This window comes from Tenebrio molitor, chromosome 3 (assembly GCF_963966145.1).
Source record: "Tenebrio molitor chromosome 3, icTenMoli1.1, whole genome shotgun sequence".
NCBI lineage: Eukaryota > Metazoa > Arthropoda > Insecta > Coleoptera > Tenebrionidae > Tenebrio > Tenebrio molitor.
The window spans coordinates 27,850,991-27,869,681 of NC_091048.1; the positions used below are offsets into that span (position 1 = coordinate 27,850,991).

Here is an 18,691-nt window from a genome sequence, read left to right on the forward strand (position 1 = left end):
TGTGCGATCTGTTTTTTAATTTCGTTCGGCCTTCCGGGATACACTTCTCCTTTCACCGGGATTATTAATTTGTTGGGGGAGAACTCAGGCGGCGGCAGAAAGTTTCTAGAGTCATTAGTTATTATTGTCAACTGCGTGCGAAAAAAATATGAAACGAAACCACTCCCGACCGGGGATAAAGTTTACCGTGATGGAACACCTGTGCATAAAATAAATTACAATTAAAACGATGCAACTCCGGGAAACTACTTAGGACGATTAACGATCGGAACGTTTCGCCCCGACACAAATAATTGCAGATAAGTAATAATTTTACTTTTCAGTTCACGCTAATTACAGTGGCTGTTCGAAAGTCTGCCGTCTGTTGATTGCACTTTTCCGGTTGTTTAAATAAAGAAAAACGTCAAAAATACAATAACCCCGCCTAGACAATGACAAAGATACTGTCGGAGATAAATCGCGGCGCGGCGACTTCTCTTCCACACTCGTTAATTTAAATTGTCACAGCGATTATTTCGTTTTTCATTTTCCGTCATTCCTTTTGTTGACGTAAATCATGACGTACACGCCACGTTTATTTTTATAATTCGATATTATCACGGAGACGTAAAAAAGTGGAACTTAAGTACAGCAAGCATTTACTAGACTAATAAACATGTGTACCCGGTAGGAACGGAAGCTGCAAACAAAAAGAACAAACAAATAAACTCGAGATGAACCCGACAATATCGGGCGCGATGCGGTGACGTGGGGGACGCGGGACTGTCAGTGAAGGAATCGAAAGTTGGTACTGAAAGAAAATTGAAAAAAATTGAGGCGAGTTTTTCCCAAAAATGGAAAGTTCCAACGTAAAGAATGCAGTTTGTTTAAAGAACTAGAACTGTTACTGTATACGTTGTTAAACATCTGGAACGAGGTAGTGACATGAGGGATACGGAAATGCGAGTCTAAATCTATGTAAGAGTCAAAAACTAGACAAACAGAATGAAGTGGAAGAAATTTGGGAAAGACTCAACGTAATCAATCCAGTTCAATTTAAAGAACTAGAGATAAACAACAACATTGGGCATAATGTGGTGATCTGGGGGACACCAAAAGCAAAATGTGTTGAAGAGGAGATGGGCAAAGAAACTTGGGATAAGTGGAAAGCTTCAATGTAAAGGATCGGGTAGAGTATGGTGACTTGTGGAACACAGGAATGTTGATTCTAGATCTGTGGAAAAGCGGTAAAATCAAAATAAACCTAAGAACATGGGAAAGAAACTTGAGGCAAGTTTTCTTGCAAAGCCGTAACCTTCTACGTAAAGAATCCATTATAACTTAAAAAATATATAACACAACATCGGGCGCGTTGTGGTGACGTGCGGGACGCAGGAATGTGAGTTTTAAGGAGGGTCAAAAACTGGAGCTAAACGAAAAAGTCTGACGAGAAACTTGGATGAAGTTTCTTCGAAAAGTGGAAAGTTTTAGCGTCAAGAATTCAGTTTAATTTAGTGGCCATTCCTGAAGTTTTTCCCGCCTACTGAGCTGACTTTCACGAGACACGAACTAACGGCCGATCAAGCCTGAAACTGCCATAATTTTTCCGTCGAAGTGGAAAAATGTTACATAAAACAGAAGACAACGTAATTGGCCGACGAGCCTACCAAGAACCAACAACAATTTCAGTGCTTCCTTAACTGCCAATTAATTTTATTGGCAACGATCTAAACTATTTACAGGAATCGGCGAACCGAACGAGGCCATATCTGTTTAGCGTGGTGACGGCGACCTCCGAAAATTGCACATTCGACGCCGCCAAATATGTATTTGACGAACGATGCAATAAAAGCGCGCTTTACGGGACGGACGGCTCCGGTAATTGATGTTGGCAGTTTCGAATTCCGGGAGTGACCGCCGCCGGTTTTGACATCGCGGATGGGCGTTGGCGGGACCCCCGTGGCTTCGCCGGAGGCTAACGGTCCCGTCTCCGTTGCAGAAATTAGAAAGGTCTAAGTGTTCCAGTCACGAACCGCGCACTTTGTCTTGTATATCAATTCATTTCCATCCGACATGTGTGTTAGCAACGTTGTCGGTCGGCAGTATCTCGAAGAACACGCCCAGTTTTGGACTTTTCATAGCAAATGTCGAGCGCGGTCGACCGTTAAATGAGGCCTTAAATAAATCAGACGTGTCCGAGAGGAAGCCTCGCCCTCGTCAGCGCGAAACGAGGAGAGCGGAAAAATATACAGGGAGGATGCGCGACGAAGGTCGGTCGAGTGATCGATGGTGGCGACGCCAAAAGACTTCCCACGGACTCTTACGGATTTCACGGATTTAACGCGAGCTTCACGCGATTCGCCTAATTTTACATTGATTCGTAGAGACTTCAGGACTAATTAACATTGATATATGACACATAACGAGTCACTGTTAAAGCTAAAAATGTGGTTTTGTCAAAGAGACTTATGTAAATTTGTCATAAATTTGTGAAGGTGATGTCACCAATCAAAAATGTTCAACATGGAGAAGAGCTTTAAATATTATACAGAAATATTATGGACAAAGTCTTTGAAAGATGATTACAAAGTAGTTTTGACATTGGAACATCCTAAGAGTATCAAATATCAACAGTTCTAACATATATTTTTTACATCTGGAACAAATATCACAAGAATTTTTGCGTAAAAAATGGAATATGTAGTTATTTATAGTAAGATTGAGGAAGGCAAAGCTTTCGTTCACGCGAATTGCATGCAATTCAAGTGAACGAAAGCGGCCTTACTCTCGAGTGCTGTATTTGGTTTTGTTCGATACCTCCTTTGAAAGTGAATCTGTAACTTTGTATTGAAAGTTTTAAATAAAAATCAGTCACATTTTTGGACGGCTCTGTTGCTATAGAAAACAATCAGAAATCAAATTTAAAATAAACCAAGTTCTGTAACGTCAATAAAGTGGTTGTGTGCACGTTGTGGTAATTGATGATGAAGAGTTATATGTTCCTGATGATGTCCTGGAAGAGTCAATTGCCGCGAGATATCAAATGTTGCCTAAAAAATCAAAATTACGTAATCAGAAAGAATTGGAAAAATTTACGAATGAATGAAAACCAGTAAGTGAAAAATAGTGAGCAAAAAACGATGAGCGAAAGTGAAGTGAACGAAAGAGAAACCTTCACTATGGATACATACTCACTTTCTAGGGAGGTATCGAATAAAATATCTTTGAAATATTTTGAAAAATGTCCTGGCAGTTAATTTCTTTCAGAACAAAAATTCTCTTCCTTTTGCAACCATCGAGAAAAGGAAATATAAAAATGAACAGGAAGCATTAAAAGGAATGATTAAAATGAAGAGTACGGTTGCAAATCTAGTCCAGTCTTAATGACTTGACGGAATAAAAAGACAAAACAAGGTAACGTTGGTTAAATGAGTGATTTCCTTTTCCGCAAAACGCTTTTTACGCCAAAAACTTTTAAAACAGCGCAACTTTTCTCGGATCAGACACAGTTATGAATGTATATTTTTCCACGCCACCCTGTATAGATGGACTGGATGGTAACGGCGTCGATTTCGCGGCCACCGCTCCATAATAACACTATCGAGGTGCACCCAGGGCACCCGTTGATGAACGGCTGCGTGTGCCAGATCTCGAGGCGCGTTCACCCAAGTGGAAAGTCCGTCCCTATCACCTCCAGCTATCTGCGGACGACCTGGCTGCCGGCCAGGAAGCGATCCGCAGCGACGTTCGAAGTTAATAAATCGCCATCGCGCTAATCCACGATCGTTGGCCGTTTTTTCCTCTAATTGGTAACGCGGTGCGGTCGCGGTTCTCAACGCGGGACCTCGTCGACGACGGTGACGTTAAGTGGGGCGGCAGAAGGAACGAGCCGAGTCGTAAAAAGATTCGACCGAGAAATCATTTATGGGACCCCCGGGTTCGACCGCTACGACCGAAAAGCCATCAAGAGATTGCAGTTAGCCAGAAATGTTGCTTTATAAAATTTTACTGCCGACAGATGTTTCCGCGGTCGGGCCGCAGGAGCGGACCCGCAGGAAAGAATTGGAGCGGTCTTGGCCTAGGCCGGGGGCGGGAATCGAAGGGCGGCGCGATCGGCTCCATCAGCGATGAACGAAACAATTTGAGGAATGGAATACTGTGTACAATGGGGAATTCGCTTGATTTCACGGCTGACCAATGCGATTCGGACCGGTTGAAAGCGTCTCAACTTGTGTAAATGTAAATACAGAGATACAAACGCCCGACAGTTGAGTTTAACTAGGAAAACAAGTAGACGCAAACAGCCTTCAGGGAGGCACTCGACCGACAGTTAATATGTGTGCGATACTAGATTCGGAGGTTTGTAATTTGGAGTTTGGCGAGGTGTCGAACAGTCTTTCGAGATTTCCTAACGATTCTGTGGAGTTTCACGACGTTTTCTGAAACACTCTCACTGAACTGAACTGGTCAAACATTTTTGTTTAATAGTTTTTTTTTTCTACAAGCGGGAAATTTACACGCACGAGCGCAGCGCAGCGTAAAACTAGTACTTTTTACACCAGTTTTATGCATAATGTATTATTAATTAAAAAACAATCACTTTTTTGACATTAAATTCTTGAAACTGTGTATTTTTACACGCTGATGTATTTTTGGACCTTCCAATCATGATCATATCTGATCATATCCGTAGCGTTTTTTTTTTATTAATTTCAACGAGGTCATGCAAGATGTTACGTAACTTATATTATCGACTTCCATTTACGGTATACGCCCAAGTATTGTGTAAAATGAAGATTGCTGATTACATGGAATGTAAGAGTAATTTACTGTATTATTTATTATTCACAAAATCAACTTCAGCAGAAGTAATGTGGTGGAACTAGAAATTTATGTATATCTGGATGTTTTTACTAAAAGTGGGCAATTCAATCTTGTTTCAGTGTTTCTAGGAAATTGCGATGATAATAATTAATTGATACTGTAATTACGTCAGATTGTGAAAAGTATTCCGTTCTTTTTAAGTTCCTTATTTTATGCAATTACGTAGTAGCAACATCGATAATTACAGTTTTAATTAAACGGTATATAAATCTTTTTCTTTAAGATGCCCTTCCGTTCATTAATTAACGCACCCGTTTTTGATAATTTAATGTTTCAGGGATATTAAAAAAGATTCATTTATTCAACGTAATCCTGGTACAACTTTATTGCCTCGGTACACGGACCATAAAGTATTTATAGACCGTTTAAAGAATGCCCACTTAATAATCTTCCATATCACTTAGTACCGTTTACTTTGAAGAAAATTTGTGCCGAAAGGAAAGTGCAAATAAACCACAAATGTGATCATAAAAAAAATACACTTTTTTGTTACTGGAATGGTCGTAGCGTAATGGCACACAGCTAGTTACTTCTAAAGAATCAAGCTATTTAATATTGAAAATTTTTTGAAAATCGGTTCAGCGGTTTTAGAGCTTATCCGAAACATGTAAACATACAAAAAAACGTATGCAGAAGCGAATTTACGTTGTATTGTATGGATATATGACTCGTGACCTGTGTGTTTCGATGGCGAAAAGTGAAAAATGAAATGAATAATGAAAAAAAACCCAACGTTGAATGAAATCAATATATCCTGAAGTAGCTAGCTTCAGAATAATAAAAATCATTCCAGTTATAAAAACATTATTAGTTTGTTAGATTGAGCAGCTATTTCTGCTCATTTGGTTATTATTTAAGAGCAAAAAAATTTTAATGAAAATATAAATTTCGTTCAACAACCATTTCTCAAATGTCTCGAAAACACGTCCAATCCAGTTTTGTGATAAATTTTTATAATTAGAATACAAATCAATTAAACAGCTGACAACTAAAAGCAATTTAAAATGTTGACCTCCACGTTGTCCAAGATCTAACGAACTTGAGAAAATTAGAAGAGAAACTTTTGCGGCTTCGAAATTAATTAAAATTTTTATTGGTCCTTAAATTTCCGTTATTGTCAAGTTCAATTCATTTTTACTTAAATATAAACTCTAATTAAACCCATCTGATTCGAACTTTTATGATCTTATTTTGATTTTTTAATGAATATTTTATATAAAATCGATTACCTTAGACACGAAACTCATACGTATAAAAACCACTCACATTGTTTTGGTATAATGTGAGGCTATGATTTATTTTTTTAATGTTGGACACACTGATTTCCGTCACGAAAGTGCCTGACATGCTGAATTTCCCGCGATTTCTGAGTTTTCTTCTATTGCAAACTACTAAAACTGACAACAATGCACTAGACATTAACGCTATTTATAACCTCAAACTTAGAAAATCATAACCTGATTTAACAGTTTTACTAGATACCAAATTAAATGCAAAATTTCCATCGCCTCCCATTATGCCAAAACAACGTGACTGCATTTTACACCAAGTGTCTAAATAAACAATCTGATCAATAGTATATGTATATTTTGTCACAAAATATGTTGTTTATTTTCCTTATGAAATATTGTTGCCAGGTTCTTGTGAAAGTATGTGTTTTTGTTTTTCTTTTTATTGAAAATTTTTTAAAAATGGTCCAGACATCGCCTGGGCACATGCGCAAAGTCTTCCCCAGATCTGCAATCGTGGGATACCTCCGCAAGCACCCATGATGCCCGTTAATCAGCCTTCAAGCTGGATCGCCCCTCTTGAGCACTTGCAACGCCACTGGTAACGTAACGTCTGCACGCACGCCACTCGCGTGCATACCAAGGCGTGGTCCACCAGGAAAACCTCCGGGCATCGCTACTGGGCCAGGTAGGTCATACCTCTTGCATTGGCGCGCCACGATTTATGAAGCCATCCACATTCGAAATCGAGTTCCGCGTTCGGCTACTCACCGTCGGTTTCTTCTCTTTATTGATTATCTCCAGCGGCGCTTGGATGCTGGGCTTGCCCAAGTACCAGTCCTCCCTCGGATTGTAGTCCCCCAGGAAGCGGACCAGTCGTGGCACGTTCACGTAGTTGTCGTCGTCGAAGTGGCAAAACCACCTGCGAACAAAATGATCGATCGTGAGGGCGCCGTCACCGGGGGAATTTCTATGTGATTTACATATAAAGATCGGTGTGTGTACGAGAGGCTGACAGTCGAGACGGGCTTTGATGAATAACTAGGCGGGATAAGCAGATACTCCCAGTCTGATAAATGCGGAACCGACTCGTGACTGATGAATGCCCCAATGGAGATTTCTTATTAGATTACGAGGTTAAAAAGAGAAAAATGCGATGATCAAGTTGACAAAATACGCATCCCAGACGCGGGAACACGCGGTATAAAGGGATGACGCAACGGCGGTGCTCCACAACGAGATCGTGTATCAAACAACTAACAGTTTTATTGCATCTATACGGCATAGATGGTAAAAACAATCTCGTAAATCTGTTACAAATGCGATCAATTTCAGGTTAACGGTACCACCCAGGAGTGAAATGTTGCTAAAATGTCACGCCGGGTGCGAGGTACGAGTTAAATGTGAAAATATGTACAAGAATGCTACGATCTAGAGAGCCTAGAAAAACTTCTTCGAGGGAAATTAACGAGATTCTCAAAAATTTTACAAACAAGCAAGTCGACAGTCTTTCGTATTTAAGATCGACGAAAAAAGGAAGATTTCTTAAATTTTCAAAGCTGTTAAAAAGCTTCTTGGAAAATTTCTTTCAAACAAGGTTTCACAAGTTTGCGAGTTTTCAAACTCTGCAAGTTTTTGGAAATCAACAAACCGTGTATTTCCGAAACAGAAGAATTCACAACAGTTATTTACGAACCAAGTGCGGGAAGACCATGTTCCCGCATGAGCGCATTTTTTAAAGCACGAGCGACGAAGGAGCGAGTGCCTTTAATTAATGCGCGAATGAACGGAAGATGTCTTCACGCAAGTGGTTCGTACAATATTTTTTGTACGAAAATTAAATTAATTTTTTTTGTTTTAATACATTAAACATAAAGGAACATAAAACCAAGTAGGCAGTGATCTTTGGTTATTGGAAACAATTGCTTCACTTGATATTTCAATTTTTGCAATAATTTGTGAATTTTGTAGGAACAATTTTCAACGATTATAAATCTTTCCGTAATTTTTTAATGGAGGAAAACCCAGGAAAGTTGTATTTTATGAACTAAATTTTATTATTATCAAGACAGATTTTTTTTGAATGCCTCAAAGGGCCAGTGTTTTTTGCAATTTTTACATTCGAGTCGACCGGGAAGCACTCGTTTCGGAGCGAGCGTTGGAAGCGTTGCTTTTAAGGCTATGACCTATGAGTACAAAAAAAAACTTCTCAGATTATGAACGTACTAAAAACTTTCCTTCCCATTTTTGATTGACTGAAGTTTTTCAAATCAAAAATGACTCCGAAAGTTCTTATGAACAACCTTCGCGAACCAAAAGCTCGTTGGTTTTTGAAATCCAAGGAGTAACAGTGGATTTCTTGGATTTTGAAGGGTATCGGAAAGTTAAAAATTTAAGGATCTCAGAAACACTTTCTTCAAGGACTTTTTTTTTTCATTTCTTTTTTGCGGATCCAACAATTTGTTCTAAACTAAAGCTAAACTAGAAAATTTTTGTGAACAAGGTTTTTCAAATCAATAATCGTTCGTTTTTACAATCTTTGAGAGCTTCTTGGAACGCTTCAACTTTTTCTTTCTTATTATTTTTTTATAGCGTGAAAACGAATGTCCAAAATATCTTCGACCGAACAAGGTTTCACAAGTTTTTGAAACTTTGTAAGTTTTATAAACCAACAACTCCTTTGTTTTTGAAATAGAAGGACTAACAGAAAACTTGTTAAATTGTGAAAACTACTAAAAGCTTTCCTTTCCACTCTTTCTTATCTATTTTTTAATGATTGATTGATTGAAGAAGTTCTAGTTTCGCAAGGCAAAAGCTCGCTTGTTTTTGAAATGCACGCGGTAGTAACAGATTTCTTGGATTTTGAAAACTATTGAAAAGCTCTTTAATTTTTTTCCTGATGATTTGTAATGTTGAAAGCTCTCACAAAGCTTCTATTTTTTTTTAACGTTTTTTTTTATGTTCGAGGATTTGTTCTTGTCAGAGAAAACCCACAACAACCAGAACATTAAAAACAATATTATGCTAATGGCACTGGCGACTTTGTCAGGTTAAATGCTCCAACTAATTGCTGAAAACTGGATTGTTGCCGTAGGTGGTTCAATTTATTTTGGACAAGGCGTACGAAGAATTAACTGTAAAAAGAATCGAGCAAATGTGAAAAAACGCGTTGCCCAAAGGAGTAAACAAATTGGTACGACAAACGCGTCCTCGGTGTGTGACACCAACCAACGTTACACGTTACATTCATGAACCGTGATTGGTTTCTTGTGCCTGGTCGGTGGTACAGGCGCAAAAAAACGAAAAAGTCCAAAAGGAAAATTATGACGGACCGCGAGCACATTCGCCTCCTGAATAAATTATAAAATCGCAACGGGGGCACCAATTATCCGATCATTGCGTATCCATGGTAGTGATTTATAATGTCCGATGGGGCGACGTCGGGCAGATGCGGACGGGATTATAATTAACAGAACCCGTTCTCTTCGCGTCCACTCAAAACCTTATCTAACATCATTAAATATTAAACAGATTCGATTTCAATTAAACCAAGGACAAGAAGTTTACCGAGCGGAGTCCGGACGAGTTCTTGTTCGATAATTTAGCGAATTGCATTGTCCCATTCGGCGTCTCGCTCGCGCCATAACTCCCATCACGAGATTGGTTTCATATTTTACGAGAGACACTCCACGAATTTATTCACGACTTTGTTTCCTCCGCCGAGTAATGCGAGATGACGGTTTTAATTGACCGAAACGTCGGCTTTTATAATCACGGATTAATGACGAGTTTGACACGGTCAATTTTTCAGAGCCGCACCCAAAACGTCTTACCGTTTCGTCGGTTGGTTAATTATGGTGGGGAATTTTTTCACGTGGTCCTTAATGGTTTACTTTCTATTCCGGCTACCATCCATCAACTTTGTCCTAATGCTTAATTAAAGCGGAGGCCGTACTTCTCGGTTAATTATCGCCGGTCGCGTCGACTCTGATTTCTTCATATCGACGACGACGGTGGAGGTTCAGGTAAAAAAAAGCGAATTCTAAACGTGACAAAAATAAAGAGTGGCGATTGGTGTTACCAATCGATTGTTATTCCGCCTGGATTGTCGCTGGATGCCGGTCATTAATTAATTAATTAATTAGTCAAGGCATACATAATAAATTGGTAAAATTAACTAAATTGCAGACGAGTAGCTGGGATTACTGTTGCACAAGTGTAATTTGCAGGAGTGCGGTGATCAATACGAACGAATGCTTCCTGAAGAATCAACCGTTTGTCTTTGAGAGGAACGGTCAATGTACACTTTGCCAAGTCTTGAAAGTTGTTGCAGAGTTTTGAAGGTTTTTAAAGGATTTTTTAATGTAAAAGTGTCCCCAAAAGCTCTTATAACCGAAGTTTTGTAAGATGTTGCGTTTGTCTTAAAAATGGAAGGTTTAAATTTAAATCTTCTAAGCTTCCAACTAATTTTTGAAGGATTTTCTTTATCATTTTTGGGACGTAACTAAAAGAATCTGTTGTTGAAAACTGTGGCCAAATGTACAAGAGTTAAATAAAATTACTAAAATGGTTCCTTTTCTTTGTTTAGGTCACAGTTTTGATGATTTCTTTTAACTCGGGATGTGCACTACGTTGTTTTGAAATATTTATTTACATTAGAGTGCGGTAGGTGTATTTTACGGCACGACAACTAGGTTTCAGGCACGAGGCACAGCCGAGTGACTGAAAACGTCTTTCGTGATTATAAAAATTATTTAAGGCGCTAAATTAATGCATATGTATTTTGTTTTCGAAGAACCACCAACTTCTAAAGTAGACGGCAACAAACATATTGTTTACATTTGTTTAGCACCGAACACAAAACCAATCGGTTATCGGTAGCTGTGGATCATTAATTAATGAAAGCCGTGCGCAACAAATCGGTTAATTTAGTAAATTGCAGTGAAGTAGCCGTAATCACAGCTTAAGCGTAAAATGCAGTGATGCAGTAATCAGCAACAGTTGACCACATGACTGCTTCTTGACGTGTCGTGCGGACGGAGAAGCAAGAGTAAATTTTGCATCATTGATGTCACTTTTCCCCACATCTGAATCGATCGGGTGGTTACCGACCCGTCATCACCCTCCATTTTAGGTCCTCACTTGGAGAAAAATCCACATCGCGTGCGACTTGTGGCATGTTAGGGTCACGGGTTTTGCATCTAAATTAACCTTTCCTTCAATAAGTCAAACTACGGAGCGTATTTTCCAAAGGACTTATAATTACATGGGTCGCAGGAACGGTCAACTAATTTGAAAGCCTCCCTTGATAATTCCGTTGACATTCCACCCCGACGTGTACGCGTCCAATTTGGACGTTTCATCGAATTTCACCGCCGCCGCCATTTTTCCGGTGTCTTCCCCGCATTCTCACGTTACCCCCACGACACAATGCGCCCGCAAGCGGAACGTAACAGAAGACGCACGACATGTGGTTTTCAGACGACCGGAACGGGGTGAAGTTGCAGTAATTGTTTCTTGGTGTTTTTATTTTTTTGGCCACCGTCGAAACAATCCGGGCAAATTGAAATTTGTGCGCTGTTGAGCGACGAAATCGTGCATAAAAATTAATTCATCTCGGAACGGTTGGTCGGATTAGCGGAGCGATCCAGATTCGCCACTTTGATGGGACAATTAACGAGTTTCCCAAAATGGGAGATGTTAACTTGAAGGAGGAGCGATTCCCGTGACGTGCACTTGGATCCTGAGTGACGCAAACATATTAACGTAAGCGGCTTAGCAAAGACGAAAGAGGATATATTGCGATATTATTAAAGGGGGATGGTAAATTAAATTTTTCAAAATGAAACACGTGAGGGGGCGCAGGGAGGGGTGCCTCGGGGTAATCCGCGCCACTGCACAAGGGGAGAGTGTCAGAGTTTCCGGACAAAACTGAAGTAACACCGAATATTTAATATTCATGCTAATTTAATAAATAATAATAATAATAAATGTATTCAAATAATAATTAATTTAATGGTAAATATCTCATGTCATGTTTTCGCAGCTCTTCCCTTTAACATAATCTCTTACCAGGTTATAAAAATATTTTGTTTGTAAAAATTGCTTTTAAAAAAGACCCAGACACTGTAAATTTTGATTCATTTCATTCTGATTTTTTTTTGTATGTATTGTATAAGATTTCGCAAGTATTGATTGCAATTAAAAAGTTTCTTTGACGACTCTAGATAATTCTACTGTGGTTTTTCAGTAAAGTTGTCCTTGTGGACAAGGTTTTGCCAGCCAAATGTTCGTATTTAAAGGCGTTAGTTAATAAAACTTTTTTGATGACTTTAAAAATTGTACTTTTGTACGTTTTATGAGTTAAAGAATGTTTTAAATTTAAGAATTTGCTCAAAAGGTCTCATGAACAAGGTATCGCAACTCGACCCTTTGTCTGCAACATCCATGGTCGAGGAAATTAAGATTTTCGAGACATGTTGCACTATTTTTATAACCAGTAGTTTTTTTAGAAGTGGGAAATTTGCAAGTACGAGTGCAGCAAGGGTTGTAATCCCATGCATAAAAAATGCAGAAAAGCGCCTCTGTTAAAAACAACATCTAAAAAATCTATGTTCTTTTTCGTCCAGTCAGATTTAGATTTATTAAAGAAACGATACAAGTCACAACAACAAAAAAATGTGTTCAATGAGTATAGATTTGAGAGAGTGTGACATTAAACACCTGTTGGAGTTCATGGTACCACATAGAAACCTTACTAGTTTGGTAACAGCACCATCACCGCAAGCGTGTCACATGCACATGTGGAGATACGTCAAAAATGATGAACGACACTGAACAGTCGTTAGATAAGCAACATTAGAATTTGGTGTAAATCTGGAACAGATTTTTGATTTCTTCTTAGCCATTAGTGATCTTGTTGAGAAAGTGGTCCAGTAAAAAATGAAGAAACACGTTTCCGGAAATGCGGTAACTCGTTACCGGACAAAAAGTCAATGGACAAGTGCGATTTTGCTCCGGAGATACACTTTGAAACGTCAGAAAGTGACAGCGGAACCGAAAACTAATTAAAAGAGGTCACGCCAGTAACACTAAGATTCGATAGGCAAGGTCGATAAAAAATCGAAACGTTTGGTAGTTTTGGCAGGACTTTTTTGACCCCGTGAAGCACTAAAACGTTACAAAATCGTCGTGCATCTGACAGGAGTTGGCGGCGATCAACCGGCCCCGTCTTCCGCAAGCGAGAACTTGTTGCTCATACCCCCCGGGTCAGGAGTAATCGTTTTCGAATGAAAAATGAGCAGGGATCAGTCATGGACATCGGCCGTCCGACAGTAATAAGATTAATAAACGGCAGGATCGTGTAGGACGCTTTTCGATTTTATCGATACGGTCGCAGATTGATCGAGTCCTGCGATCTCACCGACAAGTCGCAGGACCCGCGAGCCGCCGCTTCCTGCGCCAATTAATAATTTTTTTTATCGATCAAGCAGGAACGAGGCGTCGGCGGCGGAAAAAAAGTCCCCCCCTCGAACGTCTGACGGTGCAACAATAAAACACAAAGACGGCCTCAGACTTACGTGTCCCGCTTTTTATCGGACATAATACAAGAGAGATGGTTTATCTTTGTGGTGGATTCAAAAGCCGACAGCTACGAAGGATTATTCAAACGGGAGGGTGACCTCGCGCTTTCAGGTGCCGGGCTTTGGAGGTTTTCGGACAGGGTGCCCGCATCGTCCGTCTACATCGACGGTGTCGTCGCCGCTTTGTCCCCGCAACTCCCAATTAACCGACGGAGATTACGTCCAAGACGCCGCGTCCCGGCGGACCGAAACACATAAAAACGAATCCATCCGAAGTTATTGTCTTCTCCGGTCGAGCGTGCGAGGAAAAATGGAAAATCGCAAATGGGACGGCTCATTTTACCACCTTGTCGTAAATTCGACGGAAATATCGGGATCGGGGATAGGGCTGGATTACGTCGATAATCACGTGTCACACACACGCGTTCCCTTCTTGTTTTCTGGTCCGCAGAGGGACACGATATTTTTTTTAATTCTACGCCGGAGCAAAGAAAATCTTTACGAGAAAACTGTTCAAGACTGTTAACAATTACTTATGCAACATGTGAGTAATTTTTTACAAGTGGGAAATTTACACGCACGAACGCAACGGATAATATTGTATATACCACTTATTTTTTTTATGTGGGAAAGACTTTTCAGATTTGTGAACAGATTTCTGCGTCGTTGCCTCACCACTCCTGAGCCGGTCCTGGATAAATGGCAGAAATTTCGGTGGGCGGCTGTGACTGATAATAATAATATGTAATAATGAGGAGAACGACCGGTAACTCGGAGGCAAGAGCGGTGTCGGTCCGACCTCCTCGATCAAGTTTTTCAGGTGGTGCTTGTCAGTCAAAGAGCGCCTCCAGGTGAAGTGGAGGATGGAGTTCTGTTTTTAGACGATCGCGGAAGCGGGTTCGCTTTTTTCCCATCCGCGATGAAAATTCGTAACGTAAGCGAGCACACCTTAATTAAAACGTAACGGTAAACGCAAACAATGAACAATTCGGACATTCCGAAAATGGCGGCGGACGGATAAAAACCGAAAAGTGAGCCGAGCTACGTGGCCGAATTGCTAATGGTAACAAAACACGAAAAGAGAGCGGTGGGGTATTTTTGGGGGCGGCGAACCGTCCGGCCTGATCGATTTTAATCACGATCGGTGATTTATATCGAAGGACAAAAATGTTGGCGGCGCGTCTTCCGTTCGGTTTTTAATCACGACCGGACCGGAGTCGACTTCCAATTAAAAAGCGCCACGGTGTAAAAAGTGGAACGAGATGGAAGTTTTTTTAATCGGCCGTAAACAACTGCCCCACACACGAAAATATACAAAGCAATCATCATGAACCTCCCATTTTATCGAGATTATTATCGTAAATTTTAATCCGGGGCCGGATCGAGCGGTCGAGACGACGTCGCCGCCGAGGGGTGATGCTCTTTTTCCGCACGCACTCGGCAACAATACGGGGCGGATGTTTCAATTGTGCCTTCATCAACGGTAATCCGTGAATAAATTGCCTCGACCGGTCCGCCAATTACCAGATGGAGTTCGCGCCTCGTCGCGAGACGAGGAACGCGGGACAAAAACCCACAAACTTATCTCACCCTCGTCTCAGGAGCACGGGGTCGACGTCGTCCGGGATAATTACCGAACGTACGAGGGGTAGACGTCAAAAGTGAGCGCGACGAAAGGTCGCGACTAAATTAAATTGTCAGGGCCGGGAGGTAGGACGGTTTCCCGAAATGTCACAATTTTTTGCTCCAATTTCGACATTATTAAGATCAAAACCGACGATTTACGGCAGATGTTTGCCACGCCGCCCACAAAACAACCGGTCAAGGCAGGTCCCCAATTATTTCTGCCAGATGGAATATTCGTTATGGGATCGTGACGGCCAGGAAAAAAACCTTGCCAAATTTTCAGATTGATCGTTTCTGGTAATGTGGGGCTTCAGGTATCGGGTCCTTGCGCGTTCAGGTATCGAATTTCGGAGATGAACTCTTTGCATCCACCTGTCTTTGGGGTTGTCGATGACAAAAGAAATTCTAAACCGACATATTAGCGCGCTTAGGGCGAAGAAAAAAGGGTACTTCACAAATACAATGATTCGTACGAATTTTTCGGGTCTAGTGGGCTTTGTATCATGAAAAAATACATTAATAACTTGATGGCCAAATTAGAAATTTTATTTTTAAAAGTGTTTTAATAGTATATTATTATACGAGTTTAATAAGACGCTTTATTATCCAATGAGTGTGTTTCAAGCACGACGAGCGTAGCGAGAAGTGCTTTAATGGAACGAATGTGATAATACGTCTTATTAAACGAGTGTAATATACGTCAATCATTTCTTAATAGTGGACATTCTTAAAGCTACAAGATTATTAAAAACTTTATTGGAAGTTGTAAGGGTGTCGTTCTTTTGTTTTTGTCTCCTTTTTATGGCCTGAAGTTTTTTTTTTAATTTGAAAATGAGCCGAAAAGTTTTTATAAAGAAGGTTTTGCAACCCAATCATTTATTTGCCCATTATTTAGTAATACATACTAGGTATGTACTTTCTTAAAGCCTGAAAATTGTTATTGTTTGTTGTCTTTTCATTTTTATGGTGTAAAGATTTTTTTTTAATTCATAAGGCCTTGTAGATAAAGCTTCGCAAAGAAATTTTATTCAATTTTGAAGATTTCGAAAGCTTCCTTTATTTCGTTAATTTTAAAATTTAAATGATTTTTAACTCTTGTGAACAAGGTTTCACAAATGAAACGTTCGTTTTTAAGACTATTCGCAGATTTTATTGAATCAATTCATCAGTATTGTACTCTAGAAAAAAAAGTATAGTATTCTACTCGCGGATAATGGATATTACTCGCTGGGATGAATTACGCCACTCGCCTGCGGTTCGTGACACAAAATCATCCTCACGAGTAATAGTCATTATTAAATATTAGTAAATAGGGTTGGGTTTCTCTTTTACTGTTAAAACTTTGAAGGAATGTTTTATGGTTCAAGCGATACTTTAGTTTAAAAATTAAAATCACGACATTTCTTGTAGAAGAACTTTCGAAAGACAAGAAAAAACAGAATTTTTTTTTTTTTATTTTTGTCGGTTGACGGTCGTGAATGTCGCAACAGAAAAGCGAAACCACTCCGGAGCGCCGCCGCCGCCGCCGCCTTATCTGTTGTATCTCCAAGATTGGGTAATAGAATTTTTGACTTTCCGAAGTGCGAGTCGATTGTCGTGTTGACGCCGCCGCCGCCGCCAAACAAGAAAACCGCTCGTTGAATCAAAGACACTTTTTCTCATTTCATTATGTGAACGCCGTCGCCAGAACTTCCCCGAGAACCCATCAAAATCTCGAACAACTTTAACAGAACAACTCGTCAGGGCGCAAAGTTACGCGGCGACGTTCCACACCAAAGAAACAATCATTCAGGGCCCCTCGGCTCTTTGTATATGAATTTCGGGATAATTTACAGCTTAATTTGAGTATCATTTATCACGTGACTGTAACAAAGTTCCGAATTTGGATAATGCAGAAAAGCGGCTCGATTTTCATTAATCTCCGGGTGAAAAACGGGACTAAATGGTAAATGGACGGTTCCAAAGACACGACCGGACTAGTTCTAGATGTAGAGGTACCGCCATGGCGGCGGCCTTGTACTGGTAGCCATGAATATTCAAACAGGTCTTTAAAATTGACCGCCCACCAGCAGGTGTGTACAAACAAAGGAATTACAGGAGTTTAGCCGCGAAAACATCCAATTTGTGTCCCGTCGCCTCCGCCATAAAGGCGGTCCAATTAGTACCGCGAGGAAAAAATCCAATTACGTCACGGTGGTGCTGATTAAACAGCATTTTTCGAATTCCCCCGTGTCCAGACGTCGTAATCTAGGCAAGCGGGGGACGGCCGTGCCGCCGCGCCCCGGAAACGGATTATCTCTTGTGTTCCATCGTGAGCGGGTCGCTCTTCACGTGCAAAACGTTCGTTCGACTTACTTTTTGTCGGTGTCCATGAATGTGTCGAACTCGACCGACATCTTGCAGCACAGCGCCTTCCTGCTATGCGACGAAGAACAGTTGGTGTTGATCATGTGGCCATCTGGAAGCGAGAGTGAATTACTGTTTGGTTTTCGGAGCGAGGAGTGTGTGTTACAAGCCAGACGCACACATGCACCGTGCTCCTTCCTCGACGGTGGATGAAAAAAACGTGAAATTAACGTCAACGGGTGGCAATGACCTTAGGGTCGTAACGCTGGAACGAGCCAGTTTTTCCTTCGGGGGAAGAGTTCGGTCGGCGATATCGCAAAAGCTCGACCGACACAAAGGGTTCGGAATGTGGCGATTTTATAAATAAATGCGGCAACTGAAGCATGGAGAGCACCTGCATAATATCGCCGACCAGGCCGTTCCACCCAGGGTAACAACTACAGGAAACTCTTTGATTGCGGATCTTCTTTATTCCGTCTATTTTACATTAAGTGATGGCGTGCAGGGACGGACTGGAATCGCTCGATTCATACGAGACGCGCTCTGATCTCTTATTCCGACACTAACAATGGCGACGTTGACGTGCCCGTAATGATTAAATCCACCGGGTAATGTTGACGTTTTGTCGCACAAGAATAAAGCGAACGATCGCAGCGGGCGCCAAATTTGAAAAACTCGCTCGCCATTGTTGACGTTCGAGGAGTGGTACTCACTTGTTTTCAGTTGGAATTCCGGATCATCCGTGTCGGTGAAAAACCAAGTCTGGAAAAAAAATTATAATATCAGTGATGGTAATGGTGATGAACACAAGGAATATTATTATTATTATCCTGAGAATTTATTTAAATTTATTGCCAATAAAAACCAACGAGTGGCGATAATGAAGATTTATTTAATAACAATTCGCAACCTTGTAAGACAGAACTGATGAGTGTGTAGAGACAAATATTTAAGAAGACTTTTGATTACATTTCAATCGCCCAGTTGCGACCTCGACTTCGCCTCGGTCTTCAATCTCTGGGTTTAGCACAAAAAGACTCACTT

At 40.6% G+C, this 18,691-nt stretch overlaps 1 protein-coding gene across 2 annotated transcripts in view; it reads right to left on the reverse strand.

The window, feature by feature from the left end:
- Positions 1-18,691, reverse strand: part of fng (Fringe glycosyltransferase) — a 35,865-nt gene that overhangs the window by 9,928 nt on the left and 7,246 nt on the right. For both annotated transcript variants that reach the window (XR_011158142.1, XM_069043094.1), the window contains exons 3-5: positions 18,361-18,409; positions 17,657-17,759; positions 6,864-7,014 (exon numbers count right to left, since the gene is read on the reverse strand). Coding sequence is in view for 1 of the 2 variants with exons in the window: in XM_069043094.1 (XP_068899195.1) it covers positions 6,864-7,014; positions 17,657-17,759; positions 18,361-18,409 (303 nt within the window). In the remaining variant the exon portion in view is untranslated. The remainder of the gene's footprint in view (positions 1-6,863; positions 7,015-17,656; positions 17,760-18,360; positions 18,410-18,691) is intronic.